General features: G+C 37.6%; 2 protein-coding genes across 3 annotated transcripts; both read left to right on the forward strand.

Moving 5' to 3' along the window:
- The first annotated feature begins 311 nt into the window (after positions 1-311).
- shisa4 (shisa family member 4) lies at positions 312-7,837 on the forward strand. Of its 2 annotated transcripts, XM_038301328.1 has the most exons (6): positions 312-615; positions 3,204-3,381; positions 3,872-4,008; positions 4,093-4,284; positions 5,751-5,780; positions 6,077-7,837. In XM_038301328.1, exons 1-6 carry the CDS (start codon positions 531-533, stop codon positions 6,115-6,117), a joined length of 663 nt encoding a protein of 220 aa, XP_038157256.1. In that variant the 5' UTR covers positions 312-530; the 3' UTR covers positions 6,118-7,837. The 2 variants fall into 2 exon arrangements, with proteins under 2 accessions (XP_038157256.1, XP_038157315.1); XM_038301387.1 differs by lacking the exon at positions 5,751-5,780 and having other exon boundaries at positions 316-615.
- A 2,703-nt stretch (positions 7,838-10,540) lies between these two features.
- On the forward strand, positions 10,541-16,688 carry lmod1b (leiomodin 1b (smooth muscle)). The gene is made up of 3 exons (XM_038301486.1): positions 10,541-11,057; positions 12,907-14,565; positions 14,643-16,688. Exons 1-3 carry the CDS (start codon positions 10,779-10,781, stop codon positions 14,667-14,669), a joined length of 1,965 nt encoding a protein of 654 aa, XP_038157414.1. The 5' UTR covers positions 10,541-10,778; the 3' UTR covers positions 14,670-16,688.
- The last annotated feature ends 1,251 nt before the right edge of the window (positions 16,689-17,939 follow it).

Below are 17,939 nucleotides of genomic sequence, written 5' to 3' on the forward strand. Positions count from 1 at the left end.
TTGTGGGCTTACACGATTTTTGACGGATCCCTCTGATAACTGATATTTGTTGCTATATTAAAATTCAGACTGCTAAATCATTCCTCATCCCACGAGGGCGGGGTGAGAAAAGGGATGATGCATTCAGGACACCTAGTTAGACAGGACTACTAGTCTAAATATTAAATTTTTCAAAAAATAAAAAGATCTCTATCTAAAATTATACAAGATGCGAAATGTTAGCTACAAATTTAAGCGTCTGGTAAGTTTTAAATCAGCTTCCATCAGGTAGAGGGCGATTGGGTTTTGCTTTTATCCTCCAACCCCTGAATGCAACGTCCTATTGCTGCTCGGCGAACAGCGTCACCGTCGCGATGAGTCGTTTGGACGGATAAAATCAGCAGTGTTCAACCCTGTCCCGTCTCACATGTCGTGTTCCCTAACCATCCTGGATTATGCCTGATATCGGCCGCTAGCCGGGCCGCTTTCGCTGGGTTCTAACGAAGAACTCCCCTTTCTGTTTCTAAGACTCCCCGCTTCACTCTTTCACCATGGAAATGGTCTTTCAGACGAGCAAAAAGCCCCTCATTTGGGTGACTTTGGGGCTGCTCGCCATCGTCTTCTCCACCTCTCCGGGTAAGATTAAAAGCTTTGTGCGAAGGCCGTAACGTAGCTAACGGTAACGCTTAGTACAGCGGCTAACTATTTAGCTTACCAGCTAACCGTAGACCGTTAGCCAGTTTTATTCCCAGCTTCTTTTACTGAAATTATCTAATGTGTCTCTGACAACCATCGTAATATCAGAGTTACTGGTCTACATTTAATTATTTGTTTTAATTCCACAATATCACTTCCCTAACTTGTGTTTTACTGTTTATATTACATACAATTATTAGCTCTAAGTAAACCTAACATTTTTTTATTAATCGATATTTACTACTAAAACAATGCGTTTAATGGCTAAAATCTAAAGGCTAGCTTAATTAAACAGTTTAATTGGGGTGAAATAACAAAAGTTTCTAAAAAAGGCGCACCAAGTGATTGGTGCATTTTCACTGGAATCTATTCATTTATTTTGGAATTTTCATTTAATTGTAAAATGTAGAATTTTTGGATTTCTGCATGTTCTTTCATTTATTTTTTGGTTTTAGTTTCAATAAATGCGAATAAAATATATTCAGTAGTTTTTATTTAATGGTTATTTTGTTTCAAAACTATTGTAAGTGTGAATTTTAAGTTGTAGGGAGAGATATTTCTTAGTTTTGTATTTGTGGAATAAAAAAATATTTGTTTGAATTTGTTTTGCACCATTTGTTTTAGATCAACTATAGCACAAGTTAATTGGTGTACTTGTATTCAAGAATCTGAAGAGGTGTAACAGCTTTTTGTAATTGTGATAAATAAAGAAAAAAATCTACAGTTACAAAACACCAAAGTTACAATGCACAAATCGTTTTGCAACAATATTTCTGGATCATTTGGAGCAAAACTGAGAATGGAAAAGGTTTTTTATGTGCAACTTGTAGAACAGAATTTGTGTACTTGTACTTAAAATTTGAGCATGCGTGGCGAAAAAAAAAATGCACAATTTGCATTTTTTTTTTTTATTCTACAAATACAAAACTTATGAATTAACTCTCTACAACTTAAAATAAATTTACACATACAATGCACAAATAGTTTTGAAAAATTAACGTTCATATTTTTATTATTCTCAGTCAGGAAGTCATCATCATCATAGATGTTTTTTTATTAAGATTTTAATAGTTGTTTTAGATGGTTTCAACCCTAAATTAGGTTATTTTTCTCAACTGTTCCTTAAGGTTGCTCACAAAATGACTTGATTAAACTGGTGGGGTTGACTTGGATCACATTTGAACTATTGTCAATAAACACTAAATTTAAAGTATCACCTAATGATTAAAATCAAATAATTGTCTTAATTTGAAGATATAAACTGAAGGGAACCAAGTCATTAACATCAGATTGCTGCTCATTGGGCAGCAATTTTAAAAATTGCATTAAAAATGTGTCAAGTACCCAAAGTTTTTTTTTTTTTTTTCTCTCTTATTCAGTTAAAGCGAGGAAGTTACAGATATGTTTGTATGTGTTGTAATTCTTTAGTTTAGGTTATTCTGAAAAAATTAATCAGATTAATCGATTATTGAACTAATCATCAACTAATTTATTGATTAATCGTTAACTGGCCTATAGTGAGAAACCCAACCCACACATATTTTGAAATTAAGATTTAATATGCTCTACCCGGAACTCCTTAAGTGTGGAAGTTTTAGTTTAACCTTGGTTTGATTCTTTAAAAGAACTCCTTTAAGAATGCTTTGGCCATCCGATTATTTATCGATTAATCAAAAAAAGTCAACAACAGATTCATCAATTAACAAAATAATCATTAGTTAAGGCCGTCGTCATTTAAAATGGCTGATAAGAGTTTTTTTTTTTTAACCCTCAGCTGCATCATTCTAATCGACTTAAGAACAGAGGATGACTGGAAGATGTTTTCACATCGTATCAAAATATTATTTATTGGTCTTAAATTTGTGATTAACTTGACAAACAGTGTCTTTATATAGCTTAAATAACTAATAAAACTAAACATGTCATAGGGCCAAATGTGTGTTGTTCAGATGAACAATTAAAAGTCATCATCAAAATTTAGTGCCTTGGTTTTACTACATAAATAAACAACAGCCCTTGGTTGAGCTGATAAAGTGTTGTTTTATAGTTGGAGATGCTTTATGTTACAGTCCTGTTTTTTCAAAATGTGGGAGAAAATGTATGAATTTTAGAGGCTATGTGACTACTCTGGCATATTTTAATTTTATAAATGCCTTGAAGGTTCTTGAAAAGAGCAAGACTTAACTTTATGAAGATAATTTGAAAGTTAGAGGGAGTTTGGAAAAGAAAATTACAAATGAATACAGTATCTTTGAATAGTTTCTTTCTCCCAGAGGTGACATCTCCTCAGGTCTGAGGCTTGAATAAGACTTCACCCCCTGCCAAAGTGAAGAACAATGCACTGCAGCTCATGCTAGTTAAAACAAGAGAGACACATAAGGCTGTTGTTTAAAGCTTTTATTTCCTTCAAGTCCAAAGCAGAAAATAAAATGTTTGAATGCATATTCAGGACAGCGTTACACTGTGACGAAACGGGCCACACGTTGCCACGCTTGGCCTCATGCGTTCTTGTTTCTGCCGTTTTGCAGTCAGTGGGAACGAGGACTGCCTGTGGTACGTGGATAAAAATGGCACCTGGCACAACGGCTTCGACTGCCCTCTCATTTCTTCCTGCTGCGGCAACTGCCACCGGCGCTACTGCTGCATGGACCCCTTCAAGATGATCACGGAGAGGGAGCAGAAACGCTGCATGCTCTTCCAGTTCAGGTGGGGACGCGTGCTGCAGCGGGGTTTCCTTTTAATTACCTGTTAATAATTTACTCGACACCACGATCTATGACTCGAGTTACAGACTCACGGACACACTTTGTTACTGACTTAAGGAAACAGGATATTTTCTTAAACGCATACAGTATTTATTAAACTGTATATGAAATTATCATTTTCAAGTAATTATTTTGAACCAGTACTTTAAAACACCATGTTTTGACAAATTCCATTAAACATTTGAAGTGTCTAGAGTTAGTAGTTCTCTCACCATAGCTTATTCACGATCAAAGCTCAATGTGAAGGACTGTAATACTCCAGTGTCTACCTGAGAGGCAGTTAAAGGCTGTTTCTGAACGAAGGGCTTATCTCTTCTTAGTGCGTTGGGATTGGACAGTGGATCAGGAACAAGTTGGGGATGGATGATCGAAGCCAGACCTGGAATATTTTAAAACTTAAGCTGCCTGCTGTTTTGTTCCTTTCCTCTCAGTCCCAGTACTTTAGTCGGCATTGCGTCCTCCATTCTGCTGTTTGTGGCCATCATTGCTACCATGGTTTGCTGCTTCATGTGCTCCTGTTGCTACCTCTACCAGAGAAGGCAGCAGAGAGGCAGGACACCGTATGATGGTGAGAATTTCTCTATTGATTTCTTTGAGGATTTGTTTTTAAGATTTTTTTCTTTAATAATTGTTTTTCCATTTTTGCCCCCAGCCCAGCACATCCCCATGGCCAGCTACCCAGTGGAGCCCATGCATGACGCATATGGAAAACCCATTGGACCGTCAGAGTATCCAGCTGCAGGTTATCCAATGGCACCCCAGTACTCTGGGATGCCTGTACATTACCCAGTGATGCATCCGGGACCTTACCCGTCACACTCCATGGATCCGGCATACAGCCAAGGTAAAAACAAGGCATTTCTCAGTAGACTTATGATCCAAAAGAGGTGAACTCTGACATTTTCTGGACACGATATCAGATCATCAGAGCATTGAACAATATGTAAAAGCTACAGTGCCTCCGAAAGTATTCGCCTTGAACTTTTCAACCTTTTGCCACATTTCAGGTTTCAAAGAAAGAGATAATATTGTCATTTTTTGTGAGGAATCTACAGCAAATCCACACTATGACAACGTGGGCCTTTGCGAGGAGTTAAGGGAGAATGTGGTATGCAGTGTTTAAATTTAAAACCAAATTTAGGCCTTATTATTATTACTAGACCTGAAACATCAAGATAATGCTTAAAATAAAGCCAGTCTGACAACAGGAAGTAGGCTAAGAAAAGAAGACATAATGCCACAATCGAAAGAAATGTTTATAAACACAATTTAAAGCATTGTTGACTTTTAATTGCTGTAGTTAAGGGAGTCTGTGATTCAGCAATAAGAAGATTGCACAGAAGTTGGAGCCCAGTCTACCAGTATTATCCAAAGGCTCCTGATGAAGTCCATATTTGACTTACAGTTGCTTAAAAAAAATTGGCATTTAGCAACAAGCTGATGGTAAACAGAACCAACGCATTGTACAGCCTCCTACTGCTGATGAAGCAGCACTGCAGACACAGACGTTAGCAGCCTCCACTCCTCCTGATCCATTTTCAGAGATGTTCTGTGAGGTTTTTAGCTTTTTTCACTATAACAAACAAAATCCTTTTTATGTGAAAGCAACTGGATATACTTTTCAACAGGACCTGGTTAGTTTTATCTATTTTTATTGATGTTATTTTTCAGTGGAATTAAGTTTTCCTCTGATCAAAAATGTAGAGCAGCCGTTATCAGCAAAAACCATTCCAAGCACTGTGGCAACATGTGAGGTTTGACATCAGCGTAAGACCTGCTGGATTCCAAGGAAAGTTTTTATTCTCACTGCAGAGCATCATCATGGTACGGAAACCCATTTAGCATGCAAAGCTGTTAGAATACCTACCAGCTGTTCATGGAAGCAGCTAAAAGTATAACTTTTCTGAGGAGTTGGTAGAAACTGACTAAGTTAAGGTGACCTTTTAGTTTACCTGTGACCACACAGTACTTTTAAAAAAAGTATTTTCTAATGTTAATCTTTTTTTTTGGGCCTAAATGATGTAAAAAAAAAAAAAAAAAAAAATCAACACTGCTGGAAAATTGAGGTGACAAAGTTACTGATTAGGCATTAAGTCTTCTATTTATTTTCTTTTTTGATTCACAAATGTTTTTATTTATTTATCCAAATCTATAAATGGTTAGAAGTTCTAAGTTCTCATTTCTACCCAGTCTGAAGCCCTGTTTGTTAGTTAGTATAATAAACAAAGCTGACATGAAAGAAACAGCAGTTTCTGTGGACATATTCATCATATTGTAGATCTGTAACTCATGATTTTTTTTTCTTTTTAGGAAGAAGTAAACTTTTCAAATCTGTTATCGGTATGTTAAATGAAGAGACTGGCTGATTGTTCCATAGTAGAATAAGACTGAGTGTTTATGGCTCTGTAACAACCTACAAAGAATGCCTGCTGATGATTTCGTTGTATGCCTAACTGATTCTGCAGCGTGTTTCGTACACTCTAACAATCTTTTCCAGAACTCCTGCTCTTTGACTTAAAAAAATAATCACGCGACAAATACTGCACCAGATTCAATGCTTTCAAAATACTGTTTCTGCTGGTTTTTTTTCTTCCCAATGCATCATAGTTCATAATTTTTCTCTCCTTTTTTTTCAGCCCCACCACCCTATTCTCCACCTCAGTATCCTGGTCATTGATGGGAGAAAAACACAACAAACACAACAGAGAGAAATGACTGAAAAGGGGGAGACTGGAGCCCTGTTGAAGATGTATGAACAGTCCAATGCAAACCCATTAAAACAAAACTACAGCCCAACCAGAGGTGGTTTTAAATGAGGAGAAAAGGAGGCACTTTAATCTTTTTATTTTTTTTCCTACCTTCTTACTGTTTATTAACAGCATTGTCCCACATTTGCACAGTGGTTATATCAATCAGGTTCTGTTCAATTATTTGCTTAGTTTAGCTCAGAACCGGTGTCACTTAAAGACAGTGCTCATTGGCTAACGGAAAACCAAAGTTCAAGAACTTGACCTGTGATGTACTTATTTATGTGTTAAAGGGAAAAAAATCTAATTCTATTGTGTGTTTCTTAGATTTAAAGAACCTTATAACTGTCTGTTTAATGGCTGTTTTATTGCTGTGAAGCTTCTCATCCTTTCACGTTTCTCTGATTGCAGTAAGTTGGAAAACAAATGAGCTGCACGTTTCGATTATATTCTTTTTTTTTTTTTTTTCTTCCAATTGTTAGTCCACATAAAAAAAACAACCATTCGTCACCTGTTAGTTTGAAATGTACCTAATCTTTTTAGGATGTAGGAGTTGTGCAATTATTTCTGGACATGTTTTAAGTGACACCATCTCAGCATCAGCGTTCTTCCTCTGTAAAGATTAGCTTTCCTCCTCTGCTTCTTCTCTGGTTTAAAAACTGTCTTTGTATTTTAGGCATACTGCTACGCAGAAAAGGTGCAAAAGTTTGCAGTTTTTTATTTTCTTGTAAAATACCTCTTATGGGAGTTTTACTGCTTGATTAAAACAAAGTCTACAATAAGGAAAGATGTAAAAGAAGAGAGAAATGTATTACATATTTTGTAAAGCGGTTCTTTGGTTTAATGTTTAATATTGTAACAACTTGTTTTATATTAGTGTACTGTTATTGTAATAGGATTCTTTTATTGAGTGTTTATTACTGAGGTTCCCTCTAACTGTGAATTACTCCTAACCATCTGGACATGCCTGGTAGAGATGCTCCCTTTAGGCTTTTCTTGGCCGATAGCAATTTCTGCTTTTGTTTGAAGCCTAAGGCTGCTGATTTCCATTTTGACAGTCCTTTTTTTATTTTCATTTTTGTAGGACTGTGACACAACGGGGGGAAAATATATGCTGCAGGTTTCTTGATGGAGGTAAAACCTTTCAATTTAACAAAAAAGGGGGATGAAAAGATTATCTCAGTGTATGCACAAAATTCATGCGTCCCATCCCCTTTTATCTTTTCATGTATTGGCTTGACAAATAATTAATTCAACACATCTGTTTCCAAATATGGGGCAAGTTCGTATTTTTGGTAAACATATGAATAGTAAAACTTTTCTGATCATATTTGACCCACTGACTCCAGTCTGAGTTCGTTAGAGGAGAATTTTTCGTCAAAGGATTGTCTTAATATTCTAGGAAATTGGCTCATAAGATTCTTTTTTTCCCCCCACACATTAGAATTGGAAGATTGATTTAAAGACTTTTAGGTATAGCAACAAATGAGACACCTAAAAGTAGGTAATGCTTGAGGTTTAGAAATAACCTAGACAAGTATTCCTTTTAAAGTTGCATTAGCCAGATATATATGCAATGGCTAGATTTTTGTTTATTGTTTGCAGTAGGCTAGAGAGGATCAAATATCAATTAATTTTAGTAGAAAAAAAGGAACATTGGATAATAAGAAACCACATCACTGGTAGCCTGACATCTACTACCATAACATTAGGATATAATATAAATGCAGAGCAATAAATTGGAGCTGCAGGGATTAATGAGAATAAAGATGTTTGGAATTCAGCTGGAGCACCAGATTAACCTCATTGTTTATACCGTGGATCTGGATACTAATAGTTTGGGTTAATACTTCAATGTTTTTACCTAATTTTTGACTTCTCATAATAAAAAATATTGGATTTCAAGAAATTACAGCTTTTTACTGCAATATTTTATTTATATTTCCAGTTTGGCTTCTCTTTGCCGTACAGCCTGCTATGTGTTTCTCATCAGATGATTCCCTGGTTGGACTCCGTTTTATTTGTATTAACACGTTTAGAAAGAAAACACTACTGATCGGCTCGGACAATGGGTAGTGTTGTTCTGAATGAACTAGATGGAAGCCATCAGTACTCGAATTATTCACTGCTGTGTCCACTGGTACAGATTTGTTCAAGCTTGAGAACGCTGGCTTCTCTTTTCCTCCCTTTCATAGGTGTTTTTTACCAACCCCATGAGCCTGTTTAAATGAAACTGACATGTAGGTGGAGACATGACTAGTCGATGTATGACTTTTATCTCCTGTCATATGGACAGTATGACAGTGTAACATAAAATGAAATTAAAAGAAATTATTTCTATTAATAAAGACTTTAACTTTGGATGGTAAAAAATGACTGTGTGTTTTGGTTTTCTTTTTTCTTGAAGTACCGGTACTTGCTTTTATGTAAGAATTGAAAACAGGGTCATAGTTTGTTTATATTGATTTGACCACTAGGTGTCAATATTACCCTCCAATTATTCACAATGATTGTCCATTCTTAGTGAATGATCCCTATAAACACCAGTTTTAAACCTTACTCCAGTTAATGATTATTCCATTACTAATCTATATTTATTTATTTCAAGTCACAATTTGAGCCCTAGTTAAACCAGACTATATTGTAGGTATGATGGCATGAGTAAGTTGTATTGTTAGACTCCGTATAATTGCTTAATTCTAAAATGTCTCCAAATATTAGAACAGTCATGATGTGTAGAGAAGTTATTCTGGTCTGCTTTGTAAAATTGAATAAGTGTTATGTTCTTATATAGTGTTAAAATCACAAGTTATAGATTACATCTATAATTTTAAAAAGCTAAAATCTCTGAAGTGAAGAACATTTATGTTCCATTACAGATTTCATAGTCCTGGGCTCCCCACTGCCGAAACATTTAAAAATAACTCTTTTAAAAGAGTTTAATAAATCAAAATTATCCTAAACTTACAAATGAGAAAATTTATATTTATGGAAAGTGCTATATTATATAAAAACAGTTTTAACTGCCTTTGTCTGTACTGTTTTGAACAAAATCCAAATTGTCTGCTCTAAACCTTAAAATGTTCTGTTGTGTACCTTAATGGCACTCAATAGAAAGATGCAGCCTTTTTCTTGGCTCTATTATATATTTACCTAAAGCAAATACATACAAACTGAATCTTTTAAACATTTTCTTATATACTTTCTTATGTACTTTAACCTCTTTGAACTGTAGTAATTTCCCCTAAAGTTGTCAATACCTTACTGTGTAGAGGTCAGAGGTAATACTTAGAAATGTACAACAAACCACTATTCATACTTTAGAAAAGAGCCATAAGAATAACGGATACTTCTGGTTATAGAGATCATACAGATACATTATTTTTAAAATTATAAACATCAAAAATGACAGATTCAGTTAATTTTCAGTATACACAAATCATGTATAGACCAAGAAATAATTTGCCTCCTGGAAATATTCAGAAATAGCTTTTTGACATAAGTTGGGGGCTATAACTTAAGGGAGGAGTTTAACATAAACATTGACGGCCACATACAACATACATACAATACAAAAAGTTGGTATAGTAAATGGTGCAGTTTAAAAATCACTACAAAAAAGGATTTTCACCACTTCCAAGGAGGAAGATGTGCTTTATAAAACTGGTGTCCTGAAAATTTATTATGTGTTTGTTTATTATTTAATTTAATTTAATATAATTCCAATACCTGTTGGGTATTTGAAGGACTGTTGATTACAGTGTGTATGCATATTACCTATTTATTAATATGGAAAGCGGGTTCCATAAGATTCTGTTGCTCAAATACATAAAGAAATAAAGATAATTTGTGAAACACCAAAAGGAAAAATCAAAATCCTGCTGAGGGGGAAAAACTACTACATTCATTACCCTTTCGAACAATGATTATGGTAAAATAAAACCGTTAAACAACTTATATAAAACAAAAATAGATAAGTTATCATTATATATTAAATTAATAATTTTAGCTGGGTCTATCCTTCATTTGTATATAAATAGAAAATCCTTTTATTGTCCCTCAATGGGGAAATTGTAGGAATTGAAATTACCTATTCGATTTAAATGTAAATTTTATCTTAAAAACATCCAGAATCAGCTTTATGGATTAAAGCTTAAATGAAACGATAAAATTGAAGTTAAAATGAGCTGAAATAAACAGTGACTGGTCTCCTCTGTAAACAGAAACTGTGTAATAGGAAGTCTGTAAGTCTGCTCTGTAAACTCCAGCCCTTCCCATTACCTTTAAAGGAGAGTGTACCCTGAACTAAATATGGGCATGCACTTTAACTGGATTTCAAAGAATGTCCCAGCCTCACAATCCACTTTGATGATGGGAGCCTCTCGCAGTTTATCACTGGTACCCCTCACTGCAGCACGTTGAGTCCGGTGTCTTTGTAACCGGATTGATGCGTCTGCTGGCTTTTTGATGATCAGGACAGCAGGGCTTCAACGCACTGGAATACTGGCCTATAGAAGAACAGCATCTTGACTGAGGTTAAAAGGATTTACCCTCTGATCCCATAAGTTATTCTGAAGAATCCAGCCCAGAGATGTCTAGGCGAAAGGTGAGGGGACTGACCCGTACAGGTCGACAGGTCAGCGAGGACCCAGATCTGGACAACCTGCTGTCCACTCTCTCCCCTGAGGAAATGGAGGAGCTGGATAAAGACCTGATGAGTGTTCCAGACATTGGACCAGAAGATGGGAAGATCATCGTCACCCAAGGGGAGAGCCGTCCTTCTCAGCCACCTCTGAGCAACGATGTCCAGGACACGGCTAGACCAAGCGACACCAGAGGGAGACTCATTCAGAGGGAGCAGTCATTAGAGGTAGGAAAAGAGACATGCATGGTTCAAAAGGCAATAAACCACTCAAAGTATCTAGATGGCTCTAATCAAAGCAAAGCATTGCTGTGAGGTGGTCTTCTAATGGAGGTTATTTCTCATTAATCTTGGGCCAGCTGGACCCCATGCAACCTGAGTCCATCAGCTCAAAAATAGTGATCTCCCCAAGGTGACTTGTGTGCCAGGAAAAACTGTTTCCTCCTCTGAGGTCTACTTGCATCCACACTGAACTCCTTAATCATGACCAGAGAAGCAGCCCTTGAAATGTTTTTCATTTGACAGCAGCAAAAGGCCAGCTGAGAGTCGAGGAGCAGCACTTCTGTCAGTCTGTGTATTTAAAAGAGAAGCTCTCCAGTCTGTGACACTGTGGAGCTTCTTAATCCCAGCCTGATGGAATTCCTCGGTTGATTGCTCCTACGCTCGCTGCCTTTTAAGGACACATCTGCCAGGGCCGCAGCCTCCTGCAGCAAAGCAGTTAGAGGCTCACAAATCAAACACTTAGGAACCTATTCTGTTCAAATGTGTCCCTGCGCTGTAAAAAAATGTAATCCTTGTCCTTTCACTGTCTAAACATGTTGTTTGGGTAGGGAGGAGTGTATACGTTTTCACATGGATGGAGAGCAACTTTAAAGTGACCTACATGTTTTCCACAATTCTGATTCCTGCACACTATCTGCACTTAGTAGGAAAAAGTGCTTCATAAACCCTCAACTTTTTTATGCACTGGACAAATATAAAGTGGTGCAGATTTGTGAAACAGCTGTTGCTTTTTTGCTTATAATTTTTATGTCCAACAGAAAGGAGAGAGCTGCCTTAATTTCGCCAGTGGATTTTTTTTTGCAGGATTCTCCTTTATTTAACCCATCATCAACTCAGACCAGCTTCCTTGCACCTGCTTTAGAAACCACCCCACAGCATGATACTACCACCACCACTGAGCTTTATTTGTTCAGGGTTGCGTACGGTGTTAGTTTATCTGGCTGTGTTCCTTAGCTGAATAGTGGATTACCCGTCTTGCTTTAGTTTAGTTGTTTCCAAGTCCTTTCCAGTTTTAGAGGATTGAAAAGTGTTCTATAAAATGCTCTTAGCTTTACATATTGGTTCTCCACACCCTGGTTGCTCTTAGAGAAATAGAGTGCAACAGTTACTCTGAGGAGTTACCTAACTGCTAAACAATGAGAACCTCAGAACCTTAATCACAGTATGAATGTGGGCGTTCTGTGAAGGCCTTGGGGGTTTGCTAAGGAACATTATTGAAGGAATAGCATAATGAAGACTAAACAGAAAATACAAAATGGCACAACTCAGAGTATCACACTAATAACTGGAGATTTGGAAACCTGTTGACAGGACAACTATTAGTTATACACGTCTGACCTTTATAAAGGATGACAAGAAAAATGTTAGTGTGTGAAATAGGTTTTAAGTAAGGTTTTAACACTGCATCACTGTGGGGATAGCTTCATGCTGCAGGTGTGCTTATTGCAGAGGGGCCAAAAAATGGATGGGAAGTATTCTGGAGCCAACAGGAGGAATCAGAAACCCTGTTAGAGCTTTGACTGAATGCATATAAATGCCACATTTTTTCAAATATTTATTTGCAAACAAAAACTGTATCTCTTTCCTTCCATTTTACTATTAAGGACTACTTTGTGTTGTTCTATTACATAAAATCAAGTTAATTGCTTTAAAGCTTTTTACTGCAACATGAAAAACCGCAAATGTTCTGTTGAAATGAACAGTTTTATTAGCAATAGTAAATGCAAGTTCAAACTCTAATGTAAATCGATAACCTACTCTAGTTTCTGTGTTGACTTATTTTTTATTTCTGCAGGGGGAACCAAAGAAAGAGAGCCGGAAGCAGGAATACCTGAGGAAGATGGGCTTCAGCCAGGAAGGGGAGGATGATATGAAAGGAGTACAAAGACAATCTAGTGTCACAACTAAAGAGGTTGCCCAGGTGGAGGACAGAAACAGCAATGGGTCTGAGGGTTTGAAGGAAGAGCGAAGCTGGCGTTCAAGTAGATACAACAGGAAGGCAGAGAGTGATACAAAGGAGGAGAATGAGGAAGAGAAATATGAAGATTACAGGCCAAGAGACAGGAGGGAAAACAGAGAGAGTACTGGGAGCAAAACAAAGGAGATGATCTCCAAATTACAGGAAAAAAAGGAAAATGGCAAAGAAAAGGAACGGAGAGAAGAATGCAGGAAAAGAGATGACAGCAAAACCAAAGACATCATTTCAAGGCTCCGTGAAAAAAGTGAGAAGGATGTGGGAAAAGAAAGGGAACGTAAATCCGAGAACATCAGGACACAAGGGCTTGTCTCCAAATTGGTTGAGAAGCAGACCAAAGCACCCGACAGCCAACCCACAGAGAGTAAAAAAACAGAGGATAAAACCAAGCCCGAATCCAACAAGCCATCCGAGAAATCAGATGAGCAGATGAAACATGAAAAGACAAATAACAGAACAGATGGAGAGGAGCTGGTTAACCACAGCGACCATGTAAAAGAGAAATGTAATAAAGTCAGCACTGATATGAAAACTGAGCAGAAAAAGGATGATGCTAAAGAAAGTCCTATAAAAGGTGAAGAGAAAGAAAAACTTGGAAATTGTGTGGCCAAAAGCAGCCCGAGCAGCAAAACGAAGCAGGAGGAAGAGGAGGATGAAGACTCCAGCATGTTTGATGAGCTGATGGAGCAAGTTTGTAGCAATGACCCTTCACTCACAGAGCTCAACGTCAACAACTCAGAAGTCATCAAAGCAAAAACCCTAATTGCTTTTGCACAAGGTTTGCACAGCAACACCCACATCAAGACGCTCGCTTTGGCCAACTGCCGCGCTGACGACCACGTGGCCTATGCCATCGCCGCCATGCTGCGTAGCAACAACACCATCACCAGCGTCAACATGGACTCCAACCATCTCACCGGCAAGGGCATTCTATCCCTGATCCAGTCACTGCAGTACAACGCCACACTGACAGAGCTTCGATTTCAAAACCAGCGCCACATATGCGGGGGGAAGACCGAGATGGAGATGGTCAAGATCCTGAAGGACAACACCACACTGCTCAAACTGGGCTACTGCTTTGAGTTAGCAGGGCCCAGGATGACCACCACCAACATCCTGAGTCGCAACATGGACAGACAGAGGCAGAAGCGCCTGCAGGAGCAGAAGCTGGCCCAGGCCAATGGGGAGAAGAAGGGGATGCTGGAGGTACCCAAAACAGGAGGTGGAGGGTCTTTGAAGAGCTCACCAAAGTCTTCTCCCAAACCATCTCCAATGCCTTCGCCAATGCCCTCCCCTAAGCTCACTCCCAAAAAACGAGCTGGAGGTCCTGCTCCTCCACCACCTCCACCTCCTCCAGGGGGTGGACCACCACCTCCTCCGCCTCCCATGCTGGATGGAGACCGCTCCGTCAGAGGCAAGAACTCAAGGGACCAACTGCTAGCCTCGATCAGAGGAAGCAACATTAAACAGCTAAAGAAGGTAAGACAAGTAAGAAAAGGCTTTTTGTACATGTCAGCTCATTCAGATAGACTCACATCTTATCCCCCTACTTCCAGGTGCCAGTACCAAAGTGGCTTCAGTGACACTTCCTGATGGCAAGAATGAATTGGACAAAAAGAAAGGGAGAACACACATCTCACCACAGGTTTTCCAGGAGATAAAGGTCCTGTAGCCTCCTGGAGAATGGTGCATCAGAAAGGATGGAAAAATCCTCTATGAGTTTTCTCCCCTCAAACGCTGGACCAAACGGACTCTGTGGAGAACAAGCGATACAGGGCCATGCAGAGAGTGCCATGAAATGTTTTCTCTTCCGTTCATATTGATGCTTCTTTTGCACTACATAATATGAAGCCGCTCATTGTTACATGTTGGTGTGTACAGTGGATATCACAGGTATATACAATCTTATCAAAACGGTGTACAAGAAGACGGTGAGAAATCATACTAAAGCTGTTTTACTGTTATTGTGACAGATCCTTTACGAATGATCAGAAATCAAACAAATCTGTTGGTTGAATCAGTTGTGTATACAAAAAACCTGCAATAACAGTTTTCTTATTTGATGAAAAGACTGTGAAAATCCCCCCCTTCTGCTTCTGCAATATTTGGTCACTCAACCATGCATGACTCTCTACTTCCAGCATCCATCGTCACATGATCACAACATGTCTGGAGAAACCATTCTTTGGTTTGGATCACTTTTCTGTGTCAAAAACAGCTAAAAAGTATTGGTGAAAACTTTTTTTTTGCTTGTTTTTTTTAATCATCTCCTAATTGGTACCTTTGGAACAAATCTGACAGTTTGTAACCTACCCATCCATCTTGTTCCACTTATCTACCAGGGGGCGGGTGTCAGTCTCAAACAGTCTACAGATGAATGGAGGGATACATCCTGGGCAGGTTGCCAGTCCACAGCAGGGCAGCATACACACCGCAGGATAATTTAGAGATGCAAACCAGTCCTGTTTTTGGACTGTGGTGGGAAGCAGGAGTACCCAGAGAGAACCCACAAATGCTAGAGGCGCAACATGCAAACTCCATGCAAAAAGTTTCCAGACCCAAAAGTAAACCCAGAACTGTTTTGCTGCAATGTACAGTAACAGGGCTACAAACTGCATGACATTGCAGCCCAGTTTTTTTGCAAAATAAGTCATTTGAACAGGGGTTACTTGAATTCATAATAAGTGGTAGATTTAATCTTTAAATGTTAGTGGTATTAGCACTGTAATTGGATCCAAGTGTGCTTCAGCAGAGGCTTAGTTTAAAGGTGTGGACGCTTATGCAGTCAGGTCATTGCAGCCTTTATGAACAGATTTGTTTGTTATATTTTGACTGTTTAGGATGCATGTTACATTAAAGGTGGTGAACATTTTGACATAATTCATAATTCATAAACCTTTGTTTGATCCACTGTACATGAATCGAGTTGAATTCTCCTGATGAGCTTAGTTTCAGATAATTATAATAAAATTACTACTTAAAGGGAGTGCATCACTGATGTTTTTGCCATGAATTTGACCCATTATTTATTAGCAGAGGATCCACAGCTGAAGGTCTGTTAAAACTGAGTGGAAATATCAGGGATTTAACAAACACAGAACCCAGCTTCAGCAAATCCACGAAAAAATTAATTGTGGGAACCATTTTGGTTGGTATCTTTTTTTTTTTTTTTTTACATCTCAAAACATCTCAGACCTTCCAGGGAAATCCTGAAACTAATGAGGGATTTTTTACAACGGAATTACTTACATACTGCCATTTATCAGTAAATGGTCCTACGGTGTCTAACATAATCTTGTAAAAAAAAATCCTTCCAGCCTTGCTGTTTTATTACCCTACTTAGCTTTCTTTTAATACTTCAAGTCTTATTTTTTACTGGTTTAAACGTTTATCTTAATATCGGTCTGAAAGGAACTAGACACTATGTGGTGAACTAAATTCAAAGCTATCAAAGATACACACACGTCTCTTTTACGCACGCGTCTCTGACAGAGCCTGTATGCCTTTAAAAACAAGTTCTGGTACGTTTGTGAGTGATAAATTCTGTCTGCCTCATAGAGTAATTTGCTCATTGTGTATGTAATAAATATGAATGGATTTGATATCGAGTGTTTGATACATTTCACATGTTTTTCAGTCTGCATGAATCCAAACATTACAACGCCTTGGAAAAGTTCATATTCCATGAACATCTTCACATGATGTCATTTCACAGACTTTGATGTTACGTAATATGTTTTTATGACTTACCAACTTACCAAAGTACAGCAGTATTATGAAGTAAAAGGATTTGAAAGAATAGAAATATAAAGAAGTATGATATTTATTTATCTTCTGTCCTCTCAGTGAATTTAATTTTTTATTTTTTGCTAAATTGAGCTGCATTTCTTTTGCACGTACATTTAATAAGATGGAAAAATATGTCAAAATTACTTTTTAATACTTGACACAGATACTCTGGACTTCAACTAAGCAATTTCAACACAAGGATATACAGTATGTGGGTTGAAGTCATTCCATTGTTAGACTGGCTTATACTCAGAGTTTCTGTTAGTCATTAGTTCTGCTGCTGGTTGAGAAAAGCACCTCACAGTGTGACTCTGCCACCACTTTTGTTTTAAAGTGGGAATGGTGTTATATAAATAATTGTCTTTGTAGCAGCCTATCTACACAGAGAACTTTCTTCTATATGTCTGATATATATATATATATATATAATCTTAAGCAAAACTGATTTATCTTGACAAATGTTTCCTTTTTCCCACTCTTCTTAAAGCTCAGGATTTGTAGGCTGCACAGCTAATGATAATCTTGTCCAAACGTCCTGCATGTCCTTCAGAGTTACCACTTGCTCGTGGCTGATCCAGTGATTAATGCTGGATGAACCATGTCTTATTAGGTCTTTCTCTAACCTTTGTCTTCATGATGCAGTTAGTTCTCTAACAGTCCTCTGATTACTTCACTAAACTCTATTTAAGAGATATTAAATTGCACATATGTACTGTAGTTAAGTGAGGCTGGATAGGTGTACTGCAGATTATTTGGGGTAATTTTCTAAATAAATAGTTTAAAAAAACAAAATAATGTTCTTTCACTTTGTATTTATTAGTCTGTCACATCAAATACACCAAAGTGTGCAAGTGGGACGTAAAATCGGCAAAGCACCATACGCATCCAACAAGTAGAGTAGATATATAAATGACTCATGGGACGTGTAAGAAAATTCAACTTTGTTTAATTAGAAAACTGCTTAGTTCAGTTATAGGAAAAGGGGGAAGTGGTGCAAAAACCTGAAAAAACACTACTTTGATGTTCGTCTGGTTAGGCAGGATGTTGCAGCTACTGCAGTCTGG

This window comes from Cyprinodon tularosa, unplaced genomic scaffold (assembly GCF_016077235.1).
Source record: "Cyprinodon tularosa strain WSP-4 unplaced genomic scaffold, ASM1607723v1 ctg10, whole genome shotgun sequence".
Taxonomy (NCBI): domain Eukaryota; kingdom Metazoa; phylum Chordata; class Actinopteri; order Cyprinodontiformes; family Cyprinodontidae; genus Cyprinodon; species Cyprinodon tularosa.